We start from the raw sequence: 13341 nt of genomic DNA, 5'->3' as shown, positions 1-13341 counted from the left end.
CTCAGGTAAGGACAATGGGCTTGCTATTCAAAATGCAATTCTCAGAGCAGAAGCATCATTATCACCTGAGTGCAGCCACCACCATGTAAAGAAGCCCAAGCTAGCCTGCTGGATGAGAGGCACTTGACCTGTTCACCTCATTGCCAAGACGCAGACATGTCAGTGAGGCCATCCCAGGTCATCCAGCTGCTAGGCTACCAACCAGCTGGAGCCTAGCAGAGATTAGCCCAGCCAGTCCTGACCAGAACTACCCCGCTGACCCCCCAGAATCATGATATAAACAAACGATCATTGTTTGAAGTTAGTAAACCTTGGGGTGGTTTGTTACATAACAAAAGCTAACTGACAACAGCAACTAAAATCAATTAAAAAAAAAAAAACTGCTATTGGGACTTCCCTGGCGGTCCAGTGGTTTGGAGGGCTGACTAACCTTAAAAGGGGTGAAACTATAAATTACCTAGGTACCTAGTTAATAAGGGAATAAACCACAGGAATTATGGCCATATAATGCTGTGGTATTAATGTAGTGGGTTGGGACTGTCTGGGCTTAAATCCTAGCTCCACCACTGAATAGTAATAGGCAAGCTATTTAACATTTCAAGGTCAAGGGCCTAATGATAGCAACCACCCTCATAGGGTTAATGTGAGGATTAAATCCATGTAATACATACAGTATAGTGCCTGGCATGTAGGTGGGTGGATGCACAGATAGAAAGACCAAAAGCACCCTATAGCTATTATTATTAATGTTACTGCTGTTGTCAAAGTCATCATCATCATCAAGTCACTTCTTCTATACTCACTGGAAAGGTATGTAATTTTCCATTAGGAAAAACTACCTCAGCTGCTTCAACCCTGAAAACAAAAATAAAGCCAGAAATAAAATTAAATATAAATAAAATAAAACTTAAGGGGAAAAAAGGGCCATAAATTCTAAAAATGTGTGTGGTTAACAAAACTTTCACTTGGTCTACAACTGCAGCCTCAACACACTCAATCTATTCACATTCCAACACTGCTGTCTGGATTAATCCTCCCATACACAACATTACTATTCCATTTCCTGTGGCTCCCATGTCTCTTCAGGCAGCACCCACTTGATAAGTTTATCTCCCAGTCCTGCAAAGCATGCATCCTTGATGAACACCTTGCCAATACTGACACACACATTCCAGGCTTTACCAGGGTCACGCTGTTACACAATGAAAGCTCACTGACACAACCACTAAAATGCAAATCAATTTAAAAAAATAACCAACACTGCCCATACAATGTCAGTCATGCTTTCTACAGTTATACATTTATTTTGAATTATAATACTCTAGAATAAACTATGATGCTAGTACACAGTAAGGGCCATATAGCTTTGATAAGCAATTTTTTAAATAAAAAATTAGCTTTGGAACAAATACAGTAGTCTTATAAGTATACACAGGATACATGCTTCACTCTTATATATGATTCTCTATCTTTGTTTAGCTGTTCCTTCTGCTGTTTCTCCATGTTCAGTCTCAAATCCTTAAATACAGCTTAAATTTCATTGCCTCCATGAGGTCTACCCAGATTGCCCCAGTAAGCAGTAACTTGACCTTACAAACGGCCAGAACATCACTGGAACTTTTTAAGGTACTTATCACTTTTTACTTTATATATTATTTGTTCATGTCTTAGCTCCCCAAAGAGATTATATATTCTAGTTACAGGAACCACATATTTCATCTTTATATTAAGCACAAGGCCTTAGTGCTCTGACTTCAGAACAACAGGCCATCATCGATAAAGATGTCGAATGAACTTACGTAAATTGATTCTCACAATATTCACTGAACGTGGTGACAATGATATCAAGAACTATTTTTGCCTGCAAAGGAAAAAAACAAATATTATGGTAACCCATAAATATACTTTCTTCCATCAGCTGGAAATGAATTAATATTTAATATAATTTAGTCTCCAAACATCTAAAACTATCTGTATATATAAATTTTAAAGAAAGAAGTGGAGTAAAAACTCTTGAGCTTGAGAGGCCCTGACCTTATCTTCAGGTGTTCTGCATTTATGCGGTTCTCTGACAGTTACAACCCATGACTGAGACAAATCATCTATTTCCCCACCCCCTCCCTTGGGCTGAGCAAATTTCAAGAAAGACAGATGGCTAACTATGGCAGTAAACCATATCAGGCTCATAAGTTTCTGCAGCCAGATGCCAGACTCCTGGCCCAAGCACTTACTAGCAGTCTGATTTTGCGCATGTTACTTAATTACTGTCTTTGTACCTTTGTTTGTTTGTTAAGTAGAGATAATAAAAGTTCCTACCTCATTTGGTTAATATAAGGATTAAGAGAATGAGTGTGCGTGTGTATAAAACACATAGAGCGATGCCTGGTACACAGTGAAGGCCATATAGATTTGTTAATTTTTTTTTTAATTAAAAGAAAAAATACAGTAACCTTATTGGGATATATGCTTTGTTTTTATATATACTTTACTCATATACAAGCTTCAGAAAAGATATCCAAGGTCTGCTAATGTGCAAATTTTAAAAGTTTTTAACAGGAACAGCTATATTATTACCCTGACAATATTTCTGCAGGCACATATGGTATATGAGTTATAAATGAATTATCTTACAAGGATCTCCAATCCCGTAAGACGTATGTGAATGCCATTCATCTGCCCTGCTTCTATACTCCAGCCTTCTGTCATTCAAGTTTACCTTTCTTAATGTGCTTAACTGCCACCTCACTCTATGGCTTACTTAACATTTGTAAAGAAAAAATATGCCATAAAAAAAAGCTTTCACAACAATCCAATCTAATATATAGTGACGAAAAGTGACTGAACGATTAGTATTCTACATATTCTAGACACCTTTGTGTGTACAAACCCTTTATCAATTTGCTAAATAAAACTTGATAGCCAGTTGGTTTTAATTCTTTTTTTATCAAGTACACAAAGGTACTAAATTAGTTAGCATTCAAACTAAGCCAACTAAGACGAACACTTTATACAGGTGGCATTACAATGTATATCCCATTCTCTGTTTTACAGTAATGTATTTGGCTAATTCTCACAAGATGACAAGTTCCTTGAAGTCAAGAACATGTAACTCATTATTAAATTCATGGCATTGGAAAGATAGTAGGTGCTCACTAAACATTTGTCAACTGAATGAAAGCACCTTAACCAAAGTACAGAATAGCTACATCTTCCTAATTTTCTAAATGGCTAAAGTATGTCCCTGCCTACAAAATAAACATATTTTAAAGTTTAGCCACATGGTCTTGGCCCAGAAGTAAAAATCTACCCTGACAGTACAAAAATAGAAAAAAAGTTGTATTTACCTTAGTAAAGTCAGTCCCTGTGCATTCAATAAATATATTTCTAGTATTTACTGTTATTTTGGAATGATTTCCTGCAACAAACGCAAAACAATAATGACAAAACAATCAGTTTCAGAAATAAAAGTGCACGAAAAAGCTCTACAAAACAGAAACTACATTTTAATTTAGAACATAATATAAGCAGACACCTCAGAGGTAAGGAGATATACAACTTCTATTCTAAGCTCCCATTATAAGCTGGAGAATAAAGATAAAATAAAAACAAGGCTTTACTGAGTGCATTCCATATGTAAGGTGCTTAACAGAAGTTGTCTCATCTCATCTTCACCACGATCTATGACAGGGCTGCAGGCAGGACAACTAAGATTCAGAGATTAAGCTCACTGAACATGATTGCAGCTATTAAGCGGCAAGGATAAGATTTGGGTTTGGATCTGGCTCACTCCAAAGCCCACTATAAGTACTAGAGTCCAAGATCTTGAGGAGGAAAAGATTCTCCTTCCCTTCATGAATCAACTGAATCCCCTTCTCACCTCCAGAAGGGCAAACATCTATGGCTCTGACATCACTAAATTTTGTAAATATGTTCAAGTTGCTTCTTCAACAAAAGCTTCAGAAAGGAGTTAAGAGGGTAAAATTCAGTTTTAAAATTTTAATTTAACTATAAAACAGCAGGCCAGACAAAATTTGATTCTAAGTTTAACTAAATGAATTACCTGCTAAAACCACAACACCCTTTGGAGGAATATAACAGAATCCAGAGACTAGCACCAGAAAATATTTATAATAAACTTATAAATATGTATACATTTAAAAATTACACAAAAATCACCCGTAAAATATTGAAAAATGAATGAAAAGAACTATTACAATAAAATCCACAAAAGACCTGAGACTCTCAGATTGAGTCATCTGATTGATTCAGTCAAGTCTATTGAGAATTCCACAGAAATGATAAAGAATAAGAGGGAAACAGCAAAAAACCTATGGTGCTTAAGAAATAACTCACCATTGATGACTGGAGGCATTGAAAGGACGACACCATTGCTATCATAGATAACTGGATACAGAGGTTTATTTTCAATTATATGTAAATAATGTTTAAGGTGGTTGTCAGTCTGAAAAAAAAATAAGTCAAACAAAATTAGCTTTTTATTTCTGTCACTGTAATTAGTTTACATACCTACCTAGCATAAAAAGAGGGGGGAAAACTCAGAAAAACAATAAAACAGCCCCCAAAGTTTTAAATGTATAATATTTTCTAATGTAAATTAATATCTCAGAATCCTTATACAGCCTCATTTCCTACTGGGGAAAGATAAGACTGCAATCGTTTTTCAAGACTGAAAACAGACTTGCAGAGTAAGCCTGAATCACCTTAAGCAAAACACAAACCATACAAAACTATTTAGATAAATAGGAAAAAATCACTTGCAAATCAGGTCAATGATAATAGCTGCTTTTTCCAAATGATACCCACCTCTACTATTTGTTAAATGCAATTTAAAGTGACTACTGGAGGAGCCGGAGGAAGATGGCGGAAGAGTAAGACGCGGAGATCACCTTCCTCCCCACAGATACATCAGAAATTCATCTACACGTGGAACAACTCCAACAGAACACCTACTGAATGCTGACAGAAGACCTCAGACCCCCCAAAAGGCAAGAAACTCCCCACATACCTGGGTAGGTCAAAAGAAAAAAAGAATAAACAGAGACAATAGGATATGGACGGGACCTGCACCAGTGGGAGGGAGCCGTGAAGGAGGGAAGGTAGCCCCTTCGAGGGCGGAGACTGCAGGTGGCGGAGGGGGAAAGCTTCGGAGTAGCGGAGGAGAGCACAGCAACAGGGGTGTGGAGGGCAAAGCAGAGAGATTTTGGCACAGAGGATCGATGCCCTCAGGCACACACCAGCCCGAGAGACTTGTCTGCTCGGCCGCCAGGGCGGGCGGGGCTGGGAGCTGAGGCTCGGGTATCGGCTTTCAGTCGGAGCGCAGGGAGAGGACTGGGGCTGGCGGCGGGAAGAGAGCCTGAAGGGGTTAGTGCTAGCCCGGAGGGAGTCCGGGGAAAGGGTCTGGAGCTACCGGAGAGGCAAGAGACTTTTTTCCCTTTTGTTGCCTGGTGTGCGAGGAGAGGGCATTCCCCTCCCTCCCCTCTGCCTGAGTGAGCCAGAGCCCCCGAATCAGCGGCTCCTTTAAACCCGTCCTGTCTGAGCGAAGAACGGACGTCCTCCGGCGACCTACGCGCAGAGGCGGGGCCAGGTCCAAGGCTGAGACCCGGGAGCTGTGAGAGCAGAGACAGGGAAATCTCTCTGTGCAGCCTCCGAGGCAGCGGATTAAAGCTCCACAGTCCATTTGATGTGCCCTGCGTCTGTGGAGTGCATGAATGGACAGCGAATCATCCCAAATTGAGGAAGTGGACCTTGAGGACAAGATTTAAGACTTTCCCCCCCCTTTTTTTTCCCCTCTTTTTACAACGAATTATCTCAAATTAAGGAGGTGGACTTAGCAAGATTTCAGACTTTTCGCCCTTTTCCTCTTTTTACAACGAATTATCCCAAATCGAGGAGGTGGACTTGGAGAGCAAGATTTTTGATTTTTCCCCCTGCTCTCTTTTTGTGAATGTGTATGTGTAATCTTCTGTGTAAGATTCTCTCTGTATAGCTTTGCTTCCACCATATGTCCCAGGGTTCTTTCGGTCCGTGTTTTTTTTCAATAATTACTTTTTAATTTTAATAACGCTACTATATTTCATACTTTATTCTATTCTACTTTACCTGCTCTTTCTTTTTTTCCTCCCTTCCCTTCCTCCCTCCCTCCCTCCGCTCCTCCTTTCCTTCTTTCTTTTTCTTTCCTCCATCCCTCCCTCCCTCCCACCCTTCTTCTTTCCACTTTCTCTTTCCTTCCTCCCTCCCTCCCTCCCTCCTGTCTTTCTTTCTTTCTTTCCTTCCTCCCTCTCTTCTTCCATTCACTCTTCCTTTTGCTTTCATTCCTCCCTCCCTCCCTCCTTTCTTTCCTTTCTTTCCATCCTTCCTCCCTCCCTCCTTTCTTTCTTTCTTCCTTCCTTCCTTACTTCCCTTCTTCCTTTCTTTCAATCTCTCTTTCTTTCTTCTACTAATTATTTCTTTCTACTTTTTCTCCCTGTTATTCTGAGCCGGGTGGATGAAAGGCTCTTGGTGCTGCAGCCAGGAGTTAGTGCTGTGCCTCTGAAGTGGGAGAGCCAACTTCAGGACACGGGTCCACAAGAGACCTCCCAGCTCCACATAATATCAAGCAGCGAAAATCTCCCAGGGATCTCCATCTCAACACCAGCACCCAGATTCAGTCAACGACCAGCAAGCTACAGTGCTGGTCACCCTATGCCAAGCAACTAGCAAGGCAGGAACACAACCCCACCCATTAGCAGAGAGGATACCTAAAAACATAATAAGGCCACAGGCACCCAAAAACACACCACCAGACGTGGACCTGTCCACCAGAAAGACAAGATCGAGCCTCAACCACCAGAACACAGGCATTAGTCCCCCCCACCAGGAAGCCTACACAACCTACTGAAACAACCTTAGCCACGGGGGACAGACACCAAAAACAACGGGAACTACGAATCTGCAGCCTGCAAAAAGGAGACCCCAAACACAGTAACATAAGCAAAATGAGAAAGCAGAAAAACACACAGCAGTTGAAGGAGCAAGATAAAAACCTCCCAGACCTAACAAATGAGGAGGTAATAGGCAGTCTACCTGAAAAAGAATTCAGAATAATGATAGTAAAGCTGATCCAAGATTCTATTTCCCAGATCCAAAATCTTGGAAATAGAATAGACAATATGCAAGAAACAGTTAACAAGGACCTAGAAGAACTAAAGATGAATCAAGCATCGATTAAAAACACAATAAATGAAATGAAAAATACTCTAGATGGGATCAATAGCAGAATAACTGAGGCAGAAGAACGGATAAGTGAGGTGGAAGATAAAATAGTGGAAATAACTGATGCAGAGAAAAATAAAGAAAAAAGAATGAAAAGAACAGAGGACAGTCTCAGAGACCTCTGGGACAACATTAAACGCACCAACATTCGAATTATAGGGGTTCCAGAAGAAGAAGAGAAAAAGAAAGGGACTGAGAAAATATTTGAAGAGATTATAGTTGAAAACTTCCCTAATATGGGAAAGGAAATAGTTAATCAAGTCCAGGAGGCACAGAGAGTCCCATACAGAATAAATCCAAGAAGAAATACGCCAAGACACATATTAATCAAACTGTCAAAAATTAAACACAAAGAAATCATATTAAAAGCAGCAAGGGAAAAACAACAAATAACACACAAGGGAATCCCCATCAGGTTAACAGCTGATCTCTCAGCAGAAACTCTACAAGCCAGAAGGGAGTGGCAGGACATAATTAAAGTGATGAAGGAGAGAAACCTGCAACCAAGATTACTCTACCCAGCAAGGATCTCATTCAGATTTGATGGAGAAATTAAAACCTTTACAGACAAGCAAAAGCTGAGAGAGTTCAGCACCACCAAACCAGCTTTACAACAAATGCTAAAGGAACTTCTCTAGGCAAGAAACACAACAGAAGGACTATACCTACAATAACGAACCCAAAGCCATTAAGGAAATGGGAATAGGAACATACATATCAATAATTACCTTAAATGTAAATGGACTAAATGCTCCCACCAAAAGACACAGAGTGGCTGAATGGATACAAAAACAAGACCCATATATATGCTGTCTACAAGAGACCCACTTCAGACCTAGAGACACATACAGATTGAAAGTAAGGGGATGGAAAAAGATATTCCATGCAAATGGAAATCAAAAGAAAGCTGGAGTAGCAATTCTTATATCAGACAAAATAGACTTTAAAATAAAGACTATTAGAAGAGACAAAGAAGGACACTACATAACGATAAAGGGATCGATCCAAGAAGAAGATATAACAATTGTAAATATTTATGCACCCAACATAGGAGCACCTCAATACATAAGGCAAATACTAACAGCCATAAAAGGGGAAATCGACAGTAACACAATCATAGTAGGGGACTTTAACACCCCACTTTCACCAATGGACAGATCATCCAAAATGAAAATAAATAAGGAAACACAAGCTTTAAATGATACATTAAACAAGATGGACTTAATTGATATTTATAGGACATTCCATCCAAAAACAACAGAATACACATTTTTCTCAAGTGCTCATGGAACATTCTCCAGGATAGATCATATCTTGGGTCACAAATCAAGCCTTGGTAAATTTAAGAAAATTGAAATTGTATCAAGTATCTTTTCCGACCACAATGCTATGAGACTAGACATCAATTACAGGAAAATATCTGTAAAAAATACAAACACATGGAGGCTAAACAATACACTACTCAATAATGAAGTGATCACTGAAGAAATCAAAGAGGAAATTAAGAAATACTTAGAAACAAATGACAATGGAGACACGACGACCCAAAACCTATGGGACGCAGCAAAAGCAGTTCTAAGGGGGAAGTTTATAGCAATACAATCCCACCTTAAGAAACAGGAAACATTTCGAGTAAACAACCTCACCCTGCACCTAAAGCAATTAGAGAAAGAAGAACAAAAAACCCCCAAAGTTAGCAGAAGGAAAGAAATCATAAAGATCAGATCAGAAATAAATGAAAAAGAAATGAAGGAAACGATAGCAAAGATCAACCAAACTAAAAGCTGGTTCTTTGAGAAGATAAACAAAATTGACAAACCATTAGCCAGACTCATCAAGAAAAGAAGGGAGAAGACTCAAATCAATAGAATTAGAAATGAAAAAGGAGAAGTAACAACTGACACTGCAGAAATACAAAAGATCATGAGAGATTACTATAAGCAACTCTATGCCAATAAAATGGACAACCTGGAAGAAATGGACAAATTCTTAGAAATGCACAACCTACCAAGACTGACTCAGGAAGAAATAGAAAATATGAATAGACCAATCACAAGCACTGAAATTGAAACTGTGATTAAAAATCTTCCATCAAACAAAAGCCCAGGACCAGATGGCTTCACAGGCAAATTCTATCAAACATTTAGAGAAGAGCTAACACCCATCCTTCTCAAACTCTTCCAAACAATATCAGAGGAAGGAACACTCCCAAACTCATTCTACGAGGCCACCATCACCTTGATACCAAAACCAGGCAAGGATGTCACAAAGAAAGAAAACTACAGGCCAATATCACTGATGAACATAGATGCAAAAATCCTCAACAAAATACTAGCAAACAGAATCCAACAGCACATTAAAAGGATCATACACCATGATCAAGTGGGGTTTATTCCAGGAATGCAAGGATTCTTCAATATACGCAAATCAATCAATGTGATACACCATATTAACAAGTTGAAGGAGAAAAACCATATGATCATCTCAATAGATGCAGAGAAAGCTTTCGACAAAATTCAGCACCCATTTATGATAAAAACCCTGCAGAAAGTAGGCATAGAGGGAACTTTCCTCAACATAATAAAGGCCATATATGACAAACCCACAGCCAACATTGTCCTCAATGGTGAAAAACTGAAACCATTTCCACTAAGATCAGGAACAAGACAAGGCTGCCCACTCTCACCACTCTTATTCAACATAGTTTTGGAAGTTTTAGCCACAGCAATCAGAGAAGAAAAGGAAATAAAAGGAATCCAAATTGGAAAAGAAGAAGTAAAGCTGTCACTGTTTGCAGATGACATGATACTATACATAGAGAATCCTAAAGATGCTACCGAAAAACTACTAGAGCTAATCAATGAATTTGGTAAAGTAGCAGGATACAAAATTAATGCACAGAAATCTCTGGCATTCCTGTACACTAATGATGAAAAATCTGAAAATGAAATCAAGAAAACACTCCCATTTACCATTGCAACAAAAAGAATAAAATATCTAGGAATAAACCTACCTAAGGAGACAAAAGACCTGTATGCAGAAAATTATAAGACACTGATGAAAGAAATTAAAGATGATATAAATAGATGGAGAGATATACCATGCTCCTGGATTGGAAGAATCAATATTGTGAAAATGACTCTACTACCCAAAGCAATCTACAGATTCAATGCAATCCCTATCAAACTACCACTGGCATTTTTCACAGAAGTAGAACAAAAAATTTCAAAATTTGTTTGGAAAAACAAAAGACCCCGAATAGCCAAAGCAATCTTGAGAACGAAAAATGGAGCTGGAGGAATCAGGCTGCCTGACTTCAGACTATACTACAAAGCTACAGTAATTAAGACAGTGTGGTACTGGCATAAAAACAGAAAGATAGATCAGTGGATCAGGATAGAAAGCCCAGAGATAAACCCACGCACATATGGCCAACTTATCTTTGATAAAGGAGGCAGGAATGTACAGTGGAGAAAGGACAGCCTCTTCAATAAGTGGTGCTGGGAAAACTGGACAGGGACATGTAAAAGTATGAGATTAGATCATTCCCTAACACCATACACAAAAATAAGCTCAAAATGGATTAAAGACCTAAATGTAAGGCCAGAAACTATCAAACTCTTAGAGGAAAACATAGGTAGAACACTCTATGACATAAATCACAGCAAGATCCTTTTGGACCCACCTCCTAGAGAAATGGAACTAAAAACAAAGATAAACAAATGGGACCTAATGAAACTTCAAAGCTTTTGCACAGCAAAGGAAACCATAAACAAGACCAAAAGACAACCCTCAGAATGGGAGAAAATATTTGCAAATGAAGCAACTGACAAAGGATTAATCTCCAAAATTTATAAACAGCTCATGCAGCTCAATAGCAAAAAAACAAACAACCCAATCCAAAAATGGGCAGAAGACTTAAATAGGCATTTCTCCACAGAAGATATACAGACTGCCAACAAACACATGAAAGAATGCTCAACATCATTAATCATTAGAGAAATGCAAATCAAAACTACAATGAGATATCATCTCACACCAGTCAGAATGGCCATCATCAAGAAATCTAGAAACAATAAATGCTGGAGAGGGTGTGGAGAAAAGGGAACACTCTTGCACTGCTGGTGGGAATGTGAATTGGTACAGCCACTATGGAGAACAGTATGGAGGTTCCTTAAAAAACTAAAAATAGAACTACCATATGACCCAGCAATCCCACTACTAGGCATATACCCTGAGAAAACCATAATTCAAAAAGAGACATGTACCAAAATGTTCATTGCAGCTCTATTCACAATAGCCCGGAGCTGGAAACAACCTAAGTGTCCATCATTGGATGAATGGATAAAGAAGATGTGGCACATATATACAATGGAATATTACTCAGCCATAAAAAGAAACGAAACTGAGCTATTTGTAATGAGGTGGATAGACCTAGAGTCTGTCATACAGAGTGAAGTAAGTCAGAAAGAGAAAGACAAATACCGTATGCTAACACATATATATGGAATTTAAAAAAAAAAAATGTCATGAAGAACCTAGGGGTAAAACGGGAATAAAGACACAGACCTACTTGAGAATGGACTTGAGGATATGGGGAAGGGGAAGGGTAAGCTGTGACAAAGCGAAAGAGAGGCATGGACATATATACACTACCAAACGTAAGGTAGATAGATAGTGGGAAGCAGCCGCAGAGCACAGGGAGATCAGCTCGGTGCTTTGTGACCGCCTGGAGGGGTGGGATGGGGAGGGTGGGAGGGAGGGAGATGCATGAGGGAGGGGATGTGGGAACAGATGTATATGTATGACTGATTCACTTTGTTATAAAGCAGAAACTAATAAAAAAAAATAAAAAGAAAAAAAAAAAATAAAGTGACTACTGAATTCATTTTCACTGCTGGACTCTAAAGTGCTAATCACGGGAGGCAGACACTTTTTAATAGTGCACGCTACAAAAAAACTAGCTAAATCTCATTGTTCCTTGTATTTGAATGAGTTTTAGTTATACCTAAATATGAATATTACAATGTGGTATGACCTGCTTCAGTGGTTCTCAATCCTGGCTGTACGTTAAAAACATGAGAGGATAAAAAATAATAACAGGGCTTCCCTGGTGGCACAGTGGTTGAGTCCACCTGTCAATGCAGGGGACATGGGTTCGATCCCACATGCCGCGGAGCAACTAAGCCTGTGTGCCACAACTACTGAGCCTGGACTCTAGAGCCCACGAGCCACAACTACTGAGCCTACATGCCACAACTACTGAAGCCCACGTGCCTAGAGCCCATGGTCCACAACAAGAGAAGCCACAACAATGAGAAGCCCACACACTGCAACGAAGAGTAGCCCCCGCTCACCACAACTAGAAAAGCCTGTGCACAGCAATGAAGACCCAACACAGCCATACATACATACATACATACATACATACATACATACATAAATAAAAGTAATAATAAACAAAACTATGCCCAGACCTCACTCTAGATCAAAGGAATCAGTATCTCTGGGTTGGAGCCCAGACACTGCTATTTTTTCAAGCACTCATTTTATTGCCCTAATTAAGACTTGATTTGGGAGGAATTTCATGATTTATCTAGAGCTATTACATTAACATAAAAGAACATTTACCTTGTATATGTTCATCAGTTCACAGGCTGTATACTCCTTGGTCTTATTTAGAGGCTTGAATTTGATATCGGAAGGTTTCTTCGCAGTATAAGTAAATGGGCCTGACAAAGTGTCCAAGTCATGGGTACCAATAGCAACCAAGGCTCTTTTCCTAAATGTGGAGAGACAGAGAGAAAGAGAAACAGAAAACGATTTGAATATCTCAAAGCAGAAATTCTAAAGATAACATAGAGTACAGGTTTTTTATTTTTAGACACTTCTTTAAAATAGCCTGTTACTACTATATAGCACCTTTACAACCATTAAAAATTATGAGAAATATAAATATAAAGCTACTTAAAACACATTATTTCAGCAGCTGAAGTAAATCCCTTCCACTATGTTTTCCCTAGTACTATATTAGGACGTTTTCAAAGTCAACATACCCTTTATCTTCTT

General features: G+C 39.0%; 1 protein-coding gene across 4 annotated transcripts in view; it reads right to left on the bottom strand.

Moving 5' to 3' along the window:
- Positions 1–13341, bottom strand: part of FARSB (phenylalanyl-tRNA synthetase subunit beta) — a gene marked incomplete at its 5' end in the record, with an annotated part of 72701 nt that overhangs the window by 42596 nt on the left and 16764 nt on the right. For all 4 annotated transcript variants that reach the window (XM_079709754.1, XM_079709757.1, XM_079709755.1 and 1 more), the window contains 5 exons: positions 804–855; positions 1800–1861; positions 3345–3415; positions 4354–4462; positions 12904–13054. In XM_079709754.1, coding sequence (XP_079565880.1) covers positions 804–855; positions 1800–1861; positions 3345–3415; positions 4354–4462; positions 12904–13054 — 445 coding nt within the window. The remainder of the gene's footprint in view (positions 1–803; positions 856–1799; positions 1862–3344; positions 3416–4353; positions 4463–12903; positions 13055–13341) is intronic.

This window comes from Hyperoodon ampullatus (assembly GCF_949752795.1).
Source record: "Hyperoodon ampullatus genome assembly, chromosome: 8".
Lineage (NCBI taxonomy): Eukaryota > Metazoa > Chordata > Mammalia > Artiodactyla > Ziphiidae > Hyperoodon > Hyperoodon ampullatus.
This window is presented reverse-complemented; position numbering and strand designations above follow the sequence as displayed.